This window comes from Giraffa tippelskirchi, chromosome 4 (genome assembly GCF_054371585.1).
Source record: "Giraffa tippelskirchi isolate mGirTip1 chromosome 4, T2T-mGirTip1v1.2.pri, whole genome shotgun sequence".
NCBI lineage: Eukaryota > Metazoa > Chordata > Mammalia > Artiodactyla > Giraffidae > Giraffa > Giraffa tippelskirchi.
In genome coordinates, this window is record NC_137278.1 from 207,645,308 (window position 1) to 207,663,436 (window position 18,129).

An 18,129-nucleotide genomic window follows, 5' to 3' on the forward strand; every position below is an offset into this window, starting at 1 on the left:
CCTCTGGGCTGAGGTCTGGCACACTCCCTAGCATCAGACAAGCCCTGGCTTTCTAGTTGCACCCAGGGGTGGCAAAGTCCGCTGGTAGAACAAGGGCCCTAGCATCCCTCGGCCTCAACTGTGGCTGCAACAGGTGATCTGACCAGCCTGGCCCAGCCCCTTTTTCCTTCCTCTCAGAGTAGCTGTGAGGACTAACAAGACAACACAGGTGTCCTGCCCAGAGAGATCAGAGCCCCAAAGGGCAGGACGGTCCTAAAGGAGGACTTTACTTGGCTCCCCTCACACACCTGGAGCACTCAGGACCTCTCGGCCAGGCAGGCCTGTCCCACCCCGTTCACCACTGACCTATCCTCCCACTCCCACTGGCCCATCTTCCAGTTGTCCCCTCTCTCACACAAGCTCTGGCTGGACATGAGGCCCTGGTCCAGCTCCCTGGGCTCAGGCCTTCTCCCCAAGGGCCCTCAGCTCAGACAGCTAAGCAGGAGGCCCTCGAGGGCCTCTTATCTGAGCTCTCATTGGCTGTCTACTGGGTGACCCCGGCCCCTCCCCTCTGCGGGGCCCCTGTCTTGTCCAGGTCACCATCATGGCTTCTGCAATGTCTTAGGTCCTTGCCCCTGCACCATCCATGAGTACAAACCCAACTTGAAGCCCTCAGGGCCCCTTACCACCCTCAACAGGAAGCCCAAGCACCGCCCCCTCTGCCCCAGCCCAGGGGCCCCCAGCACACCATGCCAGCCCCTGCTGCCTCTCTGCACTCTTTCCCTGGCATTTCATACTCAGGCTGCAGGGAACTCTGCCCAGAAATGCTCCTTCCTCTGGACCGTGTGACTCCCACCTTCTCCTACACTTTCGGATGCGGGAGACCAAGCACCACGCCTCCCTCATGAGGCCCGGGAGCACTGAACATCGTGGCTGAGGAGTGCAGCCCAGCTCTTCTGAGCTTCTCTCCACATCTGTGGGAAGGGAGGTGACAGGAAGCTCAGTGGAGAGTGACGAGGAGGCATTCCTCCAGAGCAGTGCTCTCAGCCAGGAAAGTCCTGCATCCCATGCTCGGCAGTCAGGAGACATGGTTGGGGGTCACAGCCCATCAGTGGGGAGGGGGTGCTCCCCACCTCTAGTGAGTGGTGGCTAGTGTCTCACAATGCACAGAGTGACCCCGAAAGGAAGATGAGGCTCACATGTCCATGGGGTCATGGAGGGGGTCCCTGCTCTGGGCTCACCACCGACAGAAGTCTCGGATTTATTAAAGCATCTCTAGATCCAGGTAGGCTCTAGGCTCCACTCCCACTGGCTGCCTCCATCAGGCAAGTCATCCAGCCTCTCCACGCCTCGCCTTCCTGGGGCCATACAGCCCCACGTCAAGGGGACTAAGGGTGGGCTCCCAGGTGACTTCAGAAGGTTGACACAGAGCCGGCCCCATGCTGCCTGCTCCAAAAATGCCTGCTGAGGTTCCAGAATAAAAACCAAGCTAAACTTCCTCAATGTGGCCATGCACCCCCAGGGAAGGGCCTTGTTTTGTGGTTCGACACTTTATTATCCGCAGCCGGGACCCACCGTGCTGAGACAGTGGAGAGTCCCGCGGGCATCCTGTGTGAATGTGCAGATCACAGAAACCTGTGGGTTTCAAAACGAGGATCCCAGACACCAGTTGCCAGAGCCTTGGAGAAGTCTGGCCACCTTGCCAAGCCTCTGTCTTCTGTCTGGCTTTCAGCCGGCAACTACAACACTTTGGGGTCCTAACCTCAGTCCTGGCACCGCCTTCCTGGCTTAGGAAATGAGTCTTTGGTCTTATAAAAAGGCTTGGGTCAAGTTCCAGGCTTGATTCCAGCCCTCGTGACAGAAGAGGCTTGCTGAACTACTTCACACAGAATTATTCTAAGGTCTGAGCAGATGGCAAGATATTCAAGGGAAGCACCCATGCATCTGAGGAAGGCAGGCTGGGGAGCTGGCCTTGGTGGGAGGAGGAGAGATTTAGATGATAGTCAAGCAATTTGCATCTCCTGCCTGATCAGAGGGAAGAGGCAGCTTCCCCCAAGCGAGCATGGCGTGGTGGCAAAACATCCAAGCCCCAACGTCAGAGAGAGACCGAGGCTCAGACCTTCCCCACCACCACCACTCCCAGGGGTGACACTGATCCTCCCAGTAGTCGCTCAACAAACCCACTCCTTGCAAGTAGATATTTTTTCTTACCACGAAAAGGTATATTTACCCCAGGAATCATCCTCAGGCTTACTGGGAAAATATCTGAAGCATCCCCATTAAAGTCAGGAGGGAGATCAGACTGACTGACAATTTTAAGGATGGTTTTAGAGGTACTAGCCAACATGATTGGACAAGAAAAAGAAGTGAGGCACAAAAATTGGAAAGAAGGAGATGAAATCATCATTATTTGCAAACAGCATAATTGGACATGTAAGAGAGTCAACTGAAAAAGTATTACAAATATAAGGAATTTCAGTAAGGTGTCTGAGTAAAAAAAACTATATTTAGAAATCATTAGGTTTTAGCCTTTAAACAACAGTTGGTTAGAAGATTTAGTAGAAGAAAGTGAAAGTGAAAGTCACTCAGTTGTGTCTGACTCTTTGCAACCCGATGGACTATACAGTCCCTGGAAATCTCCAGGTCAGAATACTGGAGTGGGTAGCTGTTCCCTTCTCCAGGGGGACTGAACTCAGTTCTCCTGCATTGCAGGCAGATTCTTTACCAGCTGAGCTACCAGTAGAAAAAAACACCTCATTATAAAATAGCAGCATGAAAAGAAATAAATACAAATAAATGAAAAGATACATACAATATCTATATGAAGAAAACTCTAAAACACTATGGAAGAAAAACTGAACAAATGGAAAGGCACCCTGTATTCTTGGAAAGGAATATTCAACATCATGAAAAGTCCATTCTCCTTGAATTAATCTATAAATCCAACACAATCTCTACAAAAAATACTAGCTAGATTTTTTTTTTGGCAGAGAGACTAGAAAAGCTAATTATAAAGTTTATATGGCAAAAAAATCTGGGGGAATAGACTAAGAAGACATTAAAATATATCAAAAGCAACAGTAGTTAACACAATGAGGTACTAGCAAACATAAACAGACCAATGAAAGCCACCACAATCTACCCAGACACTCACATTTAGTATATTATAGTAAACAATAAGTTGACATTTCACATCAGTGAGGAAAAGACAGACAATTCAATAATTCCTATTGGGGTAACTGTCTATCCATTTAGGAAAAAAGTAAAGCTAGATTCCTAATAAACATCTACATAAACTACTTGCATGCAAATTAAAAAAAAGAAATCTTACATCCAAACAAATTCCTGACATATCAAAGATCTGAAGGCAAGAAAATAAACATACAAGAAGTAAAAGAAAACATGAAGGGATTTTTTTTTATGATCTCAGAGTAGGAAAAGCCTTTCTCAGTATGGTATAAACCCCACCAGACATAAAAGACAAAAATATGGGTACAATTTGACTGTATAATAATTAAAAACTAAGCATGAAGAAAAAAGCAGCACAAACTCAAAGACACACTGAGAAAATATTTGAAATGCATCCCACTTCCTTCATATATAAAGAGTTCCTATGAATAAATAGGAAAAAGGCCAAAAGTTCAACAGGAAAAGGCAGAGGCTCTTAAAAATGTGCAATATGCTCACTCATAATAAGATAAATAAGTGGGTACTGTCTTAATACCACGTGCCTTTACTTAGCATATTCTCACTGCTTTTCTACCAGCAAACTCCTCCTCTCTCTCTACAGTCAGATCCCGTCCATCAGGGCCCTGGTCTTGTGTGTTTTAATCACCTTGGGGAAAGGGACTGCATGTGATTAATTTCTAAGTCAGGAATGTCAACAAATATTTGTTGAACAAGTAATGAATGAAAAAGGAACTTGGGTCCCATGGGTTCCAGGTCCAAGCACTAAAAGTCTTCCACATTCTTGACCTCATTTCACTTTTCCATCAGCCCTGAGAGGTAGGTATCATGTCATGTGCCCATTTCTCAGATGAGAAGGCTAAAGTCCAGAGGACAGAACAGCCCAGAAAACCTGTCACCTGAAGACTTGCATACACTCCTTCCAGGTCCACCCATCCTCACACTGACTACTCCACAGCTGGCTGGGAGGTTGGGGTGTTCTGGCAGCACCCTGGCTTGACTGGGGCCCAAGGCAGCAGGACTGGGGCCCCAGCGTGGTACTTACTTGTGCGTGTAGCCTTCGGAGCCGGCCGTGAGGTTCGCCTGCATCACCGCCTGGAACTCTGTCTCGTTGCAGCAGTATTTGAAAACTGTGTTGTTATGGTGACAGCAGAGGATGAAGGTTTTGTTGTCCGAGAGCCGGGGGCAGTGGAAGCCGAAGTGGTAGCGGCCTTTGTGGTCCGTGTACGGCTCACAGACCCGGAAATGCGCGGACAAGACTGGAAAACAGAGTCACCAGGCTTGGTGGGGGTCCCTCACCAGGCCCAGCTGGCCCAAGACACCCGTCAGTCCGTGAGGATCGTGGGCAGAGCCTGGTTGGCCTGTTTTAGGGTCTTGCTGCCTCTTCCCTTGCCAGGAGGCCTCTGTGGCCCAGTGTGAGCCTCCCCTCTTCCAGGAAGCCTGCTGTGGCTCCTGACAGCTCCTAGGCCCCCCTGGGCTACCATCCCCCTTATACTGTGCTCCCCAGCCCAGGAGCTCCTTGCAGGCAGGGCTGATCTTAGCCTCAAGGGCATCCTCTCCAAGGGTTTTGCATACAGCAGGCATCCAATTAGGAATCAACACGAACTGAGCACCTACTATGTGCTTCACCGGTTCTATCGGATTTAATCCACTTGGCCATCTTAAGAGGCAGGTCTGGGATCCCACTTTACCGAGGGAGAAACTGAGGCTCAGAGGCCTACGGTGACCTGTCTGAGCCAGTTAGAGGTGGTGGAGCGGGAATCCGATCCAGGCCTGCCCGGATCCAAGGTCCAGGACCCTCTCCACTCCTCCTTCACTGGGCGGACTTGGTGGTGGGCTTGCCAACAAGTCCAGGCTGGCCTGGGTGGTGAGCGACAAGCGTGCAAGAACCAGGTCCTGCTTGTGGAGAAAGCGGCGTCCCCTTGGGTCTTAGTTTCAACTAAACTGATGCCCTAGAACCAGAAGCCCCCAAGGGACTGCCTTGGTGGCCCCAGCTCTTATCATAAATAACTCAGTTCCCTAGACCATTGAATTTAAACACAATTTCTACCTCTTCATCTTTCAACACATAAAAGACCGTCAAAAACTCTAACAACAATTGGTGACAAAGCTTCCTTGGCCTCGGACCCTCATTCCCCTGACTCAAGGCCAGAGATCGGTGTTTAGCCACTGGCAATGCCATCTAAGCCCAGGACAGTATTTACTAGTCGTGCCAATGGTGATAAACAGGAGTGAAAGCCTGAACAAATATAACAATGGAAAAAAACCTGGAGCCCGCTGTCTCCAGCTTAATTAGTATCTTCATAAAAGGGACTGCTGTATCTAATTTGTATCGCTCAAAAGGGGCTTCGTAGGCTGAATACATTTCTCCAACCACAAAGGCTCCGGTTCTGCAGAAGCGCCTCAGTTAGTTGAGAGCTCTGTCTCTGCTGAGAGGTTATTAGACTCCAGCCCACACAGCTCCCAGTGCCTGGGGCTGGCGAGGGGATCCCAACTGGGTGGTGTTGGTCGGTGGGTGGGCGGGTCTCATGTACTGGGGTGCCAAGGCTGGCTTGGGTGGCCTTGTGAAATTCTGGGCCCCTTCCAGAAGTATAGCACCTTAATCTGTGGGGATAAGCGGGACCACTGCAAGAGAAGGGTCCCAGCCTTTCAGAAGTCAGGGGAGCTCTCCAGAACCCCTTCTGAGCCTTGGAAAGAAAAAAGTCCATCTTAAGGACACAGAGGTCACTAAGGAAGCCTTGGGTGAATTCACCCACTCACTTGATCTCCTGCGTCCCCAGGTACAGAGGAGAAAACTGAGGCTGAGCGCATCGGTCTCGACGTACAGTCCCTGACTTGCCATGTCCTCATCCCCCAGGGACTCGTCACAGATGCAGCGCCTGGAGCCCCGCATTCTGAGACAGAAACTCTGGAGTTGGGGCGGGTGGGTGGGGCACAGTCTGAGTCTTAGCAAGGCCTGCAGGGGATGCAAAGAGACTTGGTTTGGGACCCACTGGCCTGGAGGAACAACTTACCAGAGGCAGGAAGCGAGGGGCGGAGGCAGGAAGTGAATCCTAGCCACTGCTCTGGGCCCTGTCCTGGTCAATGAAGAAGCTCTATCTTCCGGGGGATCAGCTCACACTCAGCTCACGGGGGCTGGGTGTGTCAGCAACTCCCGATGGGGCGAAGACCAGCTGGGGCCCTGAGGCTGAGCTGAGAGGCTGTGGCTGCAGGACCCAGGGAGGGAAGGGGCAGAGCTGGGGAGGGGCCTTTGAGCCGGGCTTTGGAGGAGCCGGAAGTGCTGCCATGGAGGTGGGGAGGGGGGCCTGGCCCAGAAGGGGATGCGCACAAGTCCCCAGTGGCTCACCCTGGCCACCCTGGAGGGCCGGTGCCACCTGCTTTGACCGTCTGACAGAGACCAGAAGGCCACTGCTGCCTCCTGAGGAAGAATGTGAGGGAGCCCGAGGCGCCCTGGGCCCCGAGCTGGGACACTGGTCGGAACCCTGGAACACCCAGGACCACCTGAGCCATCAGGGACTCTCTGTGCCTCCTTGTCCTTGGTGATGGAAGACCAGCGGTCTCCCGGGGGCTGGGGGCCCCAAGGAGGACCCGTGAACAGCACATAGGGCCCGCTTAGAGCAGGGAGGGGGGAAGCAACAGAATGGACGATAAAGGACCGTGCTTCTGGCCTCAGTCACAGGCGCAGCAGGGCCCTGGGGCCCGAGGACGGAGGGATAGTGGTTAGGAGGCTTGTGCATCCTGAGTCACCAGGAAAACGGGCCCAGGCAGAGAGGGAACACTAAGGGAACAGCCACTCTCTCGGGGACTGGGATCTCGAGGACCAACAGGGGACCATGAGTCCCCCTACTTGCAAAGTTCAGGGTTTGCAGGGCCATCACTTAACAGCCAGGTGACTGTGCTCTCTGACTGCATGGCCTGGGGCTGGTCTCTTTCCTGGCCTGAGCCTCAGCTTCCTCATCTGTAAATGGGTGATGAGTCCCTCTCCTCCAGAGACAAGAAGAGCTAACACTCAGGAAAGCCGCTGCAGGGAAGGAGTTCTGTGCACGGTGGCCACCCCCAGACCCCTGGCCTTGGCCTGGCTTTGGCGCTGCCATCCCAGGGGCCCTTCATGGCCTCCTTCTGAGCCACAATGGCCAGCAAAGGGGCAAGGGACCTGAAGCTGCAGGCTGGCATCCACAACCCTGTCGCAAGAGGCGAGGAGGGGTTACGTGCACGCCTGCCTGAGAAAGAGAGAGACAAGGAGAGAGGGGGAGAGGGACAGAGACACAGGGAGGGACAGGACAGAGGGAGACACCAAGAAACAGAGAGGGACACAGACAGAGGGAGAAACAGAGCCAGCAGGTGCCTTGCTGAGAGCAGGGCCAGCCCTGACGGCAGGAGGCAGGTGCCCCTTCTCCAGGTGGCCAGCTTTACCCTAAAGCAACCGAAGGACGCGGTTTATGTTCATCTTGGTGAAGGGGCGTGTGAGAGCCCTCCTGCCGGGACTGGGGAGGGGGAGACCTCGGAGACTGTCGGGTGCTGGGAGCCGGGGACCTGGCATGATGCTGCCTGGGTTGGAATCCAGCCCCTACATCCGCTGTGCCGTCTCAGGCTGGCCAGTTCCCCCTCCAAGCCTCAGCTTCCTCCTCTACGCAATGGGGCGACTACGACATTGCCTGACTTTGACTTGCCAGGGCCAGGAGAGAACTCACTGCACATAAGAGCTTCTCTTAGGGCTTGATGGCAGCCAGCGATACCCCCGCAGCATCCTCGAGAAACTTCCAGCAGAGATCCCCGAGACAAACACACATGGGGCCTTGCCGAATGTTAGCTCCTCACGAGGGTGACTACCGCCAGCACCCATAACTCTGGCTGGGCTAGCAGTGACCCCGAGAAGGAACCTGCCTGTCCCTGCCCACCCCCGCCCCCTCCGCCCACCTCCCGCCGAGCATCCCAGGGGTCCTACCTGCAGAAATCAACAACGAGAGGACGGCGAGCACGTTCAAGGGCTGCTGGCCACAACTGGTCATCGTTTGGCTTGCATTGATCCGTCGAGCGCTGCCTATAGAACGAGAGCGGGAGAGGCCAGCTGCGGGCTATCCCGCCTGCGGAGTGGACCACTGGCTCCGCTGCCCATGGCGGGGCCAGCAGGCACGGGCGTGGACGCGAGTGTGCCGGGAGCAGGGGCCAGGATGCAGACTGTGGCAACACCGTCATCCAATTTCCTTTCTGGGATGGATGAGTTCCCCAACCAGTCAGCTGTCACCTCCCTTTCTTTTCACGGCAAAACCAGACTTAATTAAAGGGGGACGGATGGCTCAGGTGGTGGAAATAGCCAGCAGGCTGAGGGTGGTGGGCATGGGAATGAGAATGGGGGTGAGCGAGGGGACTAGAGGTGAGCTTGTGCACCTGCAAGGGGCTGGCAGGACCCAGGTCTCCCTGCTGTGTCCTAATGGGGACTTCCCTTCACCGCCCCTGCCCTGACCCCCACCCCCCTACACCGCAAGCATGCACCTTCCAGGCATTAGGGACCCAGCAACAAGTCAAACGCACTCGAGATGGAACGCCATAGAAGCTGCTCTTGTCCTGGCTTGCATTCTAGTGCGCAGAGGTGACAGGGCACAGACAAACGGACAAGGAGTCCAAAGGCTACGAGCCCCCTGGGGTCACACCCCAACACCGAAAACAGAGACTCAGACAGATACGTGTCCACCCACGTCCACAGCAGCACAGTTCACAGTAGTGAAAGGAAGGGACAACCTGAGCGCCCATCGATGGGTGATGGGTAAACACCACGTGGCATGTGCTACCGTGGAACATTACTCAGCCTTCAAAAGGGAGGAAACGCTACCACAGGTGACAACACGGGTCAGCCTTGAGGATGTTACACTCAGTGAAACAAACCAGACACAAAAAAGACAAATACTGGATGGTCCCAGTCATCCGAGGTCCCTAAAGGAGTCAAGTTCATAGAGACAGGAAGTGTTCCTTGCGGACAGAGTTCCCGTCCCGTTTGGGACGATGACAGCGTTCTGGAGGCGGGTGGTGAGGGTGGAGGAAGTGTTGCAGACCGAGGGGGCAGCAGGTGCAAAGGCCCTGAGGTGGGAGCAGCAAGGAGCCAGGGAAGGATGTGGGAGGGGTGGGTACCTGCAAGCCCCCTAAGGCAGGGCCTTGGCCCCCTGTGGCTACTTTACATCAGGTTGTTGAGGCCTCAGGATAAACCTGAGGGACAGGTTCCCTGACTATCATCACCCCTGCTCCACAGGGGTTTGAGAGCTCAAGCTGGGGAGGAGGCCCAAGCGTCCCCTGTGTAGTCGGCGTGGACTGCTAGAGCTCCAATGGGGTTGTAGCTGCACGTGGCTGGGGATGAATTTGCTGAGCACCTACTATATGCCAGGCTCTGGGCCAAGCGAAGTCCTGTATGTCATCCTCTGCCCTCACAGTTCTCCCGATTAGGGAGAGCTCGGGGACCCCAGCATGGGTCCAATGCAGCTCTGAATCCTCAGTGGTGGCAGGAACCTACTGGCAGGTGAGGGGCAACTCAGAGGCTGGAAGCGTCGGACCAGGAGAGGGGGTCAGACTCACCACCAAACACAGGGCGCTCCTGGGCAGGTCCCTGCCCCAGCCCTGTGGCCCCTCCCTGGGCAGCTCACCTGCAGCAGGGGCGGCAGGGAGGCACCAGCATGTCAGGGCGGCTCTGAAGTGTGGTGAGCCAGAATAGGAAAAGAGGGTGGCAGGGCCCTGAGACGCAGCCGGAATGCCTTCACCCGGTGCTTACTCACGGTGACGTTGGTGCCAGCCCCTGGGGAGGGCCCCCGCCCACCCCTCCACCCAGGCCTCTCTGCTCCCCCTCCCCCACCACCATGGGCAGCCCTGCTCCCACGGGCTTACAGCTTCTTAATTGCTCTGAGTCTGGGCCTCCTCCCGCCTCCTTCAGGGCACTCCTGGGAGGATGAAGGAGATTAAAGCATTTAAAAGTGCTTAGGAAAGGATTTCATACTGGGGAGACCTAAGGATCCACCCTGGAAAAGGTCCTGTGAGGGGGTGGGGAGTGACAGATCCCAAGCCCCCATTCTGCAGATGAGAAAGCTGAGGGTTCCCTGAGGACCAAGACAGGCCTCCAGACTCTGGGCTCCTCTGGCCCCTGTAGGGTGGGGCCACCCACTTTTTGAGCCAGGGCTGCAATCTGAGAGCTGGTGGGTTCACTGAACAAATGCTAGGGTGGGGGTCAGCCTCCACCACAGGCCCAGCCCTCCCCCCTGCTGCTCCTACTTCTTACAAAGCCCTGCGTGTATGGAGGGGGGCTATCACTCACACCTGGGGCGCCCTCCTCTCTTACTTGTGAGTCCAAATCCTGCACTGCCTTAGAAGCTGGTCTAATGCCACCTCCTCCAGGAAGCCTGCCTTGAATTCCATCAGCTGGAAGAAGATTGTCCCTCCACTGAGGCTTATCATATTCCATCCCGTCTGTCATTAATGTGTTAATTCAATGATTCATTTTTGTATTCTCTCAGCATCCCCCTCTCTGGGTCAAGGCCTGGGCTGGGTTCTAGGGACTCAGGGTCTGCTGAGTGAGGACGCCCACCAGCTCTACCTTATGGGACTGGTCCTCACGCCCTGTTCTATCAGACCGTGAAAGTCCTGGGTCAGGGCTTGGCAGCCGGGGGTCACATAGCCCGGGTGAGAGCCCCCACCTGGCTGACTCCAGCTCTTGGCTTCTTGGGGACACTGAAGCAACAGGTGTCCCCACCACGGGGATGTACTGTGCCTGCCGCGTCCATCCCCCGTCCAGTGGAGCCCGCCTGTGATCTGCTCAGCCCCCCCAATTCATGCCTCCAATCCCCCCCACGTCCCCCCACATGGCCGCCTGAAGATGAGTCAACGGGTGACGGACGCCACGGCCCTGCTGGTGGGACAAGGGTTGGGGTGGGGACTGCCCACGTCCCCAGGCCCCCCTCAAGCAGCTCAGGTGCCAGTAACAAAGGCTGAATTAGCGGTGGAAAGAAAACCCCGCAGAGAGTCACTGGGAACTTACATAAAAATTCCATTTGTAATGACTCGAGGCAGCAGAGCTCGAAGCCAGCCAGCGTCTCTGTTCCCGGCCGGGCTGGAACAGAGCGGCTTCGGAAACTCCATGGATGCCAGCCCCGTGGCGTTCCCGCGAGAGGGCCAGCCCAGAGGCCACGCCGTCCACAGCACCCACAGTCACCTCGGCCCCTCCCCGGAGCCTGCAGAGGGGGACCTGGGCATGTCACACTGTGAGGTGCCACCCCCTGGGACCCCCCCACTGGTGACATTTGGGGGCAGTCCCCCCAGCAGAGGCAGGAGTTGGACTGAAGGACTGAGCACTGCCCCTCCCGCCCCACTGGGCCGGCCCTGCTTCTGGGGCTGCGTCCTGGGTCTGGCTCAGACCAGCCGGCTTCTCCATGGGTGCTGTATGCTGGCTTTTCACCATGTTTTCTCAAATGATCCCTGACAGCCCAATGAAGCAGCTATCAAACTCCCATCCGGTAAAGGACACCAAGGCTCAGAGAGGTGAAGTGACTTGCCTGTGGTCACACAGCCGCCCAGTGGCTCCGCCAGGAAGCAAGCCCGGTTTCCAAGCACGCAGTCCCTCCAGGCACTTAGGAGTTTCCAGGGCCTCCGGAGCCCCCCAGCCCCCGGAAGTCACATCTACTACAGACAAATTCAATTTATCATGGTGGTTTAGTCACTCAGTCGTGTCCAACTCTTGCGACCCCATGGACTGTAGCCCGCCAGGCTCCTCTGTCCATGGGATTTCCCAGGCAAGAGTACTGGAGTGGGTAGTCTATCCCTTCTCCAGGGGATCTTCTGGACCCAGGGATTGAACTCGGGTCTCCTACACTGCAGGCAGATTCTTTACTGACTGAGCTACGAGAGAAGCCCTAATTGATCGTCCTGGGTTCTATTCCTCTGAGAACCGGTGAACTGCCCACCGTGGGAGCTGGTGGCCGACAGTAAAATCTCCCATCGCAGGGAGAACGTTCTGGATGAGTGGGACTCCCCAAGCAGACGGCCCCCAGAAGCACGCGTCAGGCACGCATCTCTGTGTCCGCTCCTCGGGTCAGCCAGGGACTGCTGTTCCCAGATCCGAGGAGTATTTTTAAACACCGAATTTGGCAAGGCCTGAGTGGAAAGGAAGGAGGGCATGTGAAGAGAAACAGAGCCGGTGAAGATGAATTAAACCCCACCGGCAACAACAACAGATCGGTTCTCGAGTCAGCCAGGCCAGGCAGGGCTGGGGACGGGGCAGCGGGGGGGAGGGGCGCTGGGCAGGGCCCGCTGCCCCAGACCCCCACCCCGAGGACACCGTATGCCTGGCGGCCACTGACCCAACACCTAGAGATTCCTCACCCTCTCCCAGCTTCTCCCAGACTTCTGCTCAGCCTTCCACGAGCTTCCCTAGGTGTGGCCAAGGGCATCAGTTCTTGCCTGGACCGGGTCAAGGGCAGCGGGCCTCGGAGGGCGGGCCTTGAACTGGGGCCACACTGCCTGGCTCCACCTTTTGTAACCACACCCTGTGTGTTCTGGGACAAGTCTCCTTGGCCCTAAAAGGAGGATAAAAATAGTAGCTAATTCACTGAGTCCTTGGGATGATTGAACGACGTGACGCATCCGAGGGCTTGGAAACCGGGCTTGGAGTTCAGTAGTGTCCGTGGGGAGCGCCGCTCCTCGCCGGCCGCCAGCTGCCTCTGCCCCAGCCTCGCGCACCAGGCCAGGTCCTGTGGGCCCAGGGCCAGCTTCCCGAAGCACCCATCCAACATCCCGCCCACCTCCTCGGGTTCAAATCCACGCCCCGGGGCCTGGGTGGTCTGGCCCTTGCTGCCGCCTCTTGCTCTCTGCTCCCCAAGGTACAGCCCTCCAGGAGCTGCCTCTCCTCTGGGCCTTTGCACATGTTCCCCATGCTGGGGACACCCTTCCGCTCTCCTGCAGCTGGGCAGCCTGGAACCAGCTTTCGAGGTTCAGCAGGGGGTGCCCATCTCTCGGTGAAGTTTCCCTCCCTCTAACTCTCTCACTCCCCTGGGTGGGCTCCAGCGGCACAGTTGAGAGCATGCTGCCTGCTTTGTTTGTGTCCTGACTTGAGAGCAAACTGGTTGGAAAAAAACAAGCAGCAGGCGGTGGGGTGGAGCACCCAGACCCCTTGCCGAGGGGGCGCCTGGCCTCTTCAGACCCGGCCACCTGTGCCCTGTATTTATTTCACAGCATCGAGAATGAAGAAGGGCCCGTGACTAGTTACACACCTGTCACCCAAACACGTCCCACCTTGACCCATCCCTGCAGGGCTGCAGCTCTGCAGGGCGAGGACAGGTCCCATGCCAGCCTCCTGGGCGCCGGGCACAGGTGGCAGAGCACAGAAGTCAGGCCCTCTGCTCAGGCTGGCCCTTCCCTGGGCATCCCTTCCCCCAATTCAGATGTCCACATCGGGCCTACCACAAGGCCCGGCTCAAATGCCACTTGGTCCAGGAAGCCACCTTGGCGGCTCACCCTCTCAACCCCTACTGTCCAGGGAATGGGTCCTCTTTTGCACGCCCATCAGTGAACAGGCCTCTGCTAGGGGCCAAACTCAGGTCTGGGTAGGGGTGGGGTTCAGCCACAGACAAGAAGGACCAGGTCTGGCTGCCACAGGATGACATGGGGACTGTGGGGGACAGTCAGGAAGTGAGTGATCCCTGGTGAGTTACGAGGACCGTGGGGGACAGTCAGGAAGCGAGTGATCTCTGGTGAGTTAGTAACTAAGCCCGGGTGTTCTTCTTATTAATAGTAGTATGAACTCTGTGAATTAATAACGAAACAACGGCAGAGCCCTCTGGGGCCTCATGAACAGTCCTGAGGGCAGACCAGGTGCCCACAAGACAGGGATCGGAACTAACCCTGGAGACAGCAGCTGGGCGCCCACCCTGGGCCAGGAGGCGAGGACTCTGACGAGCTCACTTACATGTTGACACCCTGAGGCTGTTCCCCTGCCCTCCCTGGGGTGCGGATGGAGGGGCGGGCGGGGCAGAACCAGGATTCAAAGCCCGCACTCTGCTCCTGTGCCCGGTCCCCATGGGCAGGTGGGTGTGTCACACTCCAGGCAGCACACGTGTGCACACACGTATCTGCAACTGCACACATGGGCACAGGTGTGCACCCCTTCCTGCCACGACCCCCACACACTGGGGACCGGCGCACACAGCATCGGCGGTGAGTTTACCCCCCAGCAAGTCCTCACGTGTCCAGGCCCTTCCATAACCCTGAGTTTGTGAACCTTTGTGTTAAGGACAACGCCCCCTTCAAGGTTATGAAATCTCAGTCCAAACGTGAAGTCCAGGAATAGACGCCGGTGTGAAGCAAGATCAGAGCGTATCCTCCTGACCCCGGGGGCCTGTGGAGGGAGCGGTGGGCGGGCGGGAAGCCAGGAAGCAGGACGGACATGGGCCCGGCAGCAGGGACATGCAGCCGGACTCCGGGCTACATGGCCAGCAGTCACGGCCACAGGCTGTGGTGGGTCCCTTTCCCCATCTTCTCAACCTCACACTGGCCCTGAGGGCCACGCTGCTCCCACCTCGATGGCCTGCACCCTCTCCGTGAATCAGTCAAGCACACGGGGCTTCCTGGCACCCCTGTGCCTGAAACGCACCCTCCCCTCAAAGCCAGAGAGCTGCCTTTCAAAACGCAAATCTGATCGTACCACCCCTGGTTAGAACCTTCCAAGGGGGGACTTCCCTGGGGGTCCAGTGGTTAAGACTCCACCTTCCCTGGTGGCTCAGCTGATAAAGAATCTACCTACAATGCGGGAGACCTGGGTTCGATCCCTGGGTTGGCAAGATCCCCTGGAGAAGGGAAAGGCTACCCACTCCAGCATTCTGGCCCAGAGAATTCCATGATCTGTATAGTCCATGAGGTCGCCAAGAGTCAGACACGACTGAGCAACTTTCACTCACTCCCAATGCAGGGGCCGGGGTTGGATCCCTGGTCAGGGAACTAGATTCTACATGCTGCAACTAAGACCCAGCACAGCCGAATAAAAAAAACACACACACACACGTGCACACCCATACACAAACACAAAAAACCTTCCAAGCGCCTCCCACAGCACTGGGGTGAAGGCCAGATTCCTGCCAGGGTCCTGACCCCTCCCTGGCCAGGAGGCCCACCCTCCAGCCACACTGGCCACCTTGCAACCCCTTCACCACAGCCCCCACCACATCCTGTGCCCACCCCTCACCTGGCAGATTCAGATGAATCCCCCAGAGCCTGTGTCCTCCAAGAGGTGTCCCCCCAACCCAGGCACGAGGTGGGGAACCCTGCTGTGTGCGCTCACAGCCTGTCCACCTCTCCTTCGCACACAGATGGTAGTTCATAGTTGCGTGCTGGGTACAGTGGCTCTGTCTGAGCTATGCCTGTCTGCTCCCCTAGACTGCAGACTGTAAACTGGATAAGGGCTGGGACCCAGGACTGGCGGCACAAGCTAGTCGCTCAACCATGTCTGACTCTTTGTGACCCCACTGGCTATAGCCCTCCAGGCTCCTCTGTCCATGGGATTCTCCAGGCAAGAATACTAGAGTGGGTTGTCTTCCCCTTTCCCAGAGAATCTTCCTGACCCAGCGTTCAAACCCAGGTCTCCAGCACTGAAGGCAGATGGAAAGGACCAGAATTGCTAGCAGGGCACCCAGCACGTCTAGTAAATTAGCAAATGCTCCATTAATGGCACATAAGTAAGCCCTTTATAAACACTTGTTGGACTGGTTGAATGAATGCAGATATTATCATTTCCATTTTTCAAATAAATTGAGCTCAGAGAGCTTAGAATTGGAGGGTGTCAGGGCTGGAATTCGAACTCAGATTTGTCTGACCCCAAGCAGGGGGCTCACAGTGGGTGCCGGGGGGGAGACGGCACAGGTTTTGGAGTTGGTCTCCTCTGGCCTAGAATCTGAGTCCTGCCGCTAAGTAGCTGAGTCTTCTGGGCTTCCTCATCTGTAAGATGGGAGCCATGACCCTGCCCCTTGCTGGGGTACTGAGAAAGACAGAAAGCACCAGAACTGCTAGCAGGGAACCCAGCACATCTAGGAAGTTAGCAACTGCTCCGAAAACGGCTCTTATCTGGTGGTGACTACCGTTCTTTCTAAAGTTGATGGTTTAGGTACCTGAGAGGTTGCTGTGTGCCCTCGAGCAAAGGAAATTATGTTTGAACTCTTTCTTTCAAGACTAGTGCCCTTAGTTAGCACTGATTTCCTTCCAGCTTCCCAGGTGGCGCAGTGGTAAAGAATCCATCTGCCAACGCAGGAGACGCGGGTCCAATCCCTGAGTTGGGAAGATCCCCTGGAGGAGGAAATGGCAACCGATTCCAAGGTACTTCTTGCCTGGAAAATCCCACAGACAGAGGAGCCTGGAGGGCTACAGACTATGCGGTCGCAAAGAGCCGGACACGACTGGGCAACTGATCACACGTGCATGACTTCCTTCCGCCTCGCTGCTTGTTAATTGCTTCTCTGTGGGGCACAAGCTCCTTGGGGGGGGGGGGTGAGTTCTGTGCCTCTCTACCCCCCACAGAGGAGCCTTTGAACACAGTAGGTGCTGAATACATGTTTGCTGCCCAAAGAGCAGGAACTCTGTCAACACTCATGGACCTGAATGCCAGGTTGGCTCTATTGCAAAGAGCGCATTCCCATGGGAACAGGTAAGATGAAGTCAGGGGCCTGAGCATGACCTCTCGCTGAGACAGGATGGCAACTTTCACTGCCGACACCAGGAGTGACCTCGGGGGTCAGCCTTGGGTGGAGGCCACGCACCCAAGCCAAGAACCCAACTCCAGAGTCTCAGGGAGCCCAGGTGGGACAGCGAAGAGTCCTGGATCTACATCCCCTGACCCCACCCACCGTCCCCATATCAGGCAGGCTTGATAGTGCTTGATCTACATGGCCAGTGTCGGGTCAACTCAGGAGGGGAGCAGTGAGCTCTGCAAGATGCCCTGTGGGGTGTCGGCGTGGGAGTGACCATGGGACAGTGTGCAGGTCACCGGCAACTTGGAAACCACCTGCTCGCCAAATCCCTCCCTCAAGAGAACATTCTAGTTGATCCCAGGAAGGGCATCCTCCCCACCCCCACCAACTAGGCTCTGGGGTCAGGTTCTAAACCTGGCTAGTTTCCATCCACCCTTCTTGGGCTCTCACCAGGTCCCCCCAGGCAGGTCCCTTCTTTGAATGTTTGAGGTGGGCCCTGCTGCTCTCCCATTTCACAGGCGTGGAAACCGAGGCCCAGGGAGGGGAGCGATCTACCCGAGGGCATGCAGCTGAGGCTGGGCTGGAAACCTGAGTCCCACTGGAAGCCTGGATGCTCTGCTTCCTGCTTGGGGCCATGGCCAAAGGCACATTGCTCCCCCCAGTTAAGGGGAGAGCTTAGCTGAGACCTCAGGAAGCCCTCTGCCTCTATCTGTTCTCTTGAGTTATTTGGCTACACCATGGAGATAAAAAACAACCAACTCCTGGAAATCCCAGCAGTATTTTTTTCCCCCACTGGAGAAACACAAAAATATCACATGAAGAATGAATCACTTAAAAGTGTCAGGCCAGGGAGAGGAAAGACAGACGCGCAGACTGTCAGAGGGTGCCCCGATTTCCCTCCCCACCCTGGGGGCCCCTTTCCAGCTCCCTCTGGGGGAGGGGGCTCTGGCCCCAGGGACCCTTCTTCACCAGAGAACAGAAGTCAAAGCACAGCCTCAGTTTCTCGTCTATAAGTGGGGATAATATGCCCCCCTTGAAGGGCTGTTGGGAGCGGCCAAGGAGGTGATAGAGGCATCCATCCAGCAGCACTGAGCTAGGGATCGCAGACACGCTGGCGGGCTGAACAGACCCGTCCCGTCCCCCACGGAGCCAACCAAATTCCCATGTGCAGTGACTCAGGGCCCCTGAGCACAGAGGCGGGCCCTGACCTGGTCTGGGTTGAGGGTGTCCCCAGGGAACACAAGATCGGAGAGGCCAGCAG

At 56.2% G+C, this 18,129-nt stretch overlaps 1 protein-coding gene across 9 annotated transcripts in view; it reads right to left on the reverse strand.

Annotated features, from left to right (window-relative positions):
- SHISAL1 (shisa like 1) overlaps positions 1–18,129 on the reverse strand; it is a 79,145-nt gene that overhangs the window by 41,412 nt on the left and 19,604 nt on the right. For 6 of the 9 annotated variants that reach the window (XM_081591762.1, XM_081591763.1, XM_081591756.1 and 3 more), the window contains 2 exons: positions 8,111–8,206; positions 4,211–4,424 (listed from right to left, as the gene is read on the reverse strand). In XM_081591762.1, coding sequence (XP_081447888.1) covers positions 4,211–4,424; positions 8,111–8,174 — 278 coding nt within the window. In that variant the 5' untranslated portion in view covers positions 8,175–8,206. Of the gene's footprint in view, positions 1–4,210; positions 4,425–8,110; positions 8,207–11,179; positions 11,373–11,693; positions 12,714–18,129 lie in introns of those variants that run through there. The other 3 variants (XM_081591757.1, XM_081591761.1, XM_081591764.1) reach the window with 3 other exon arrangements.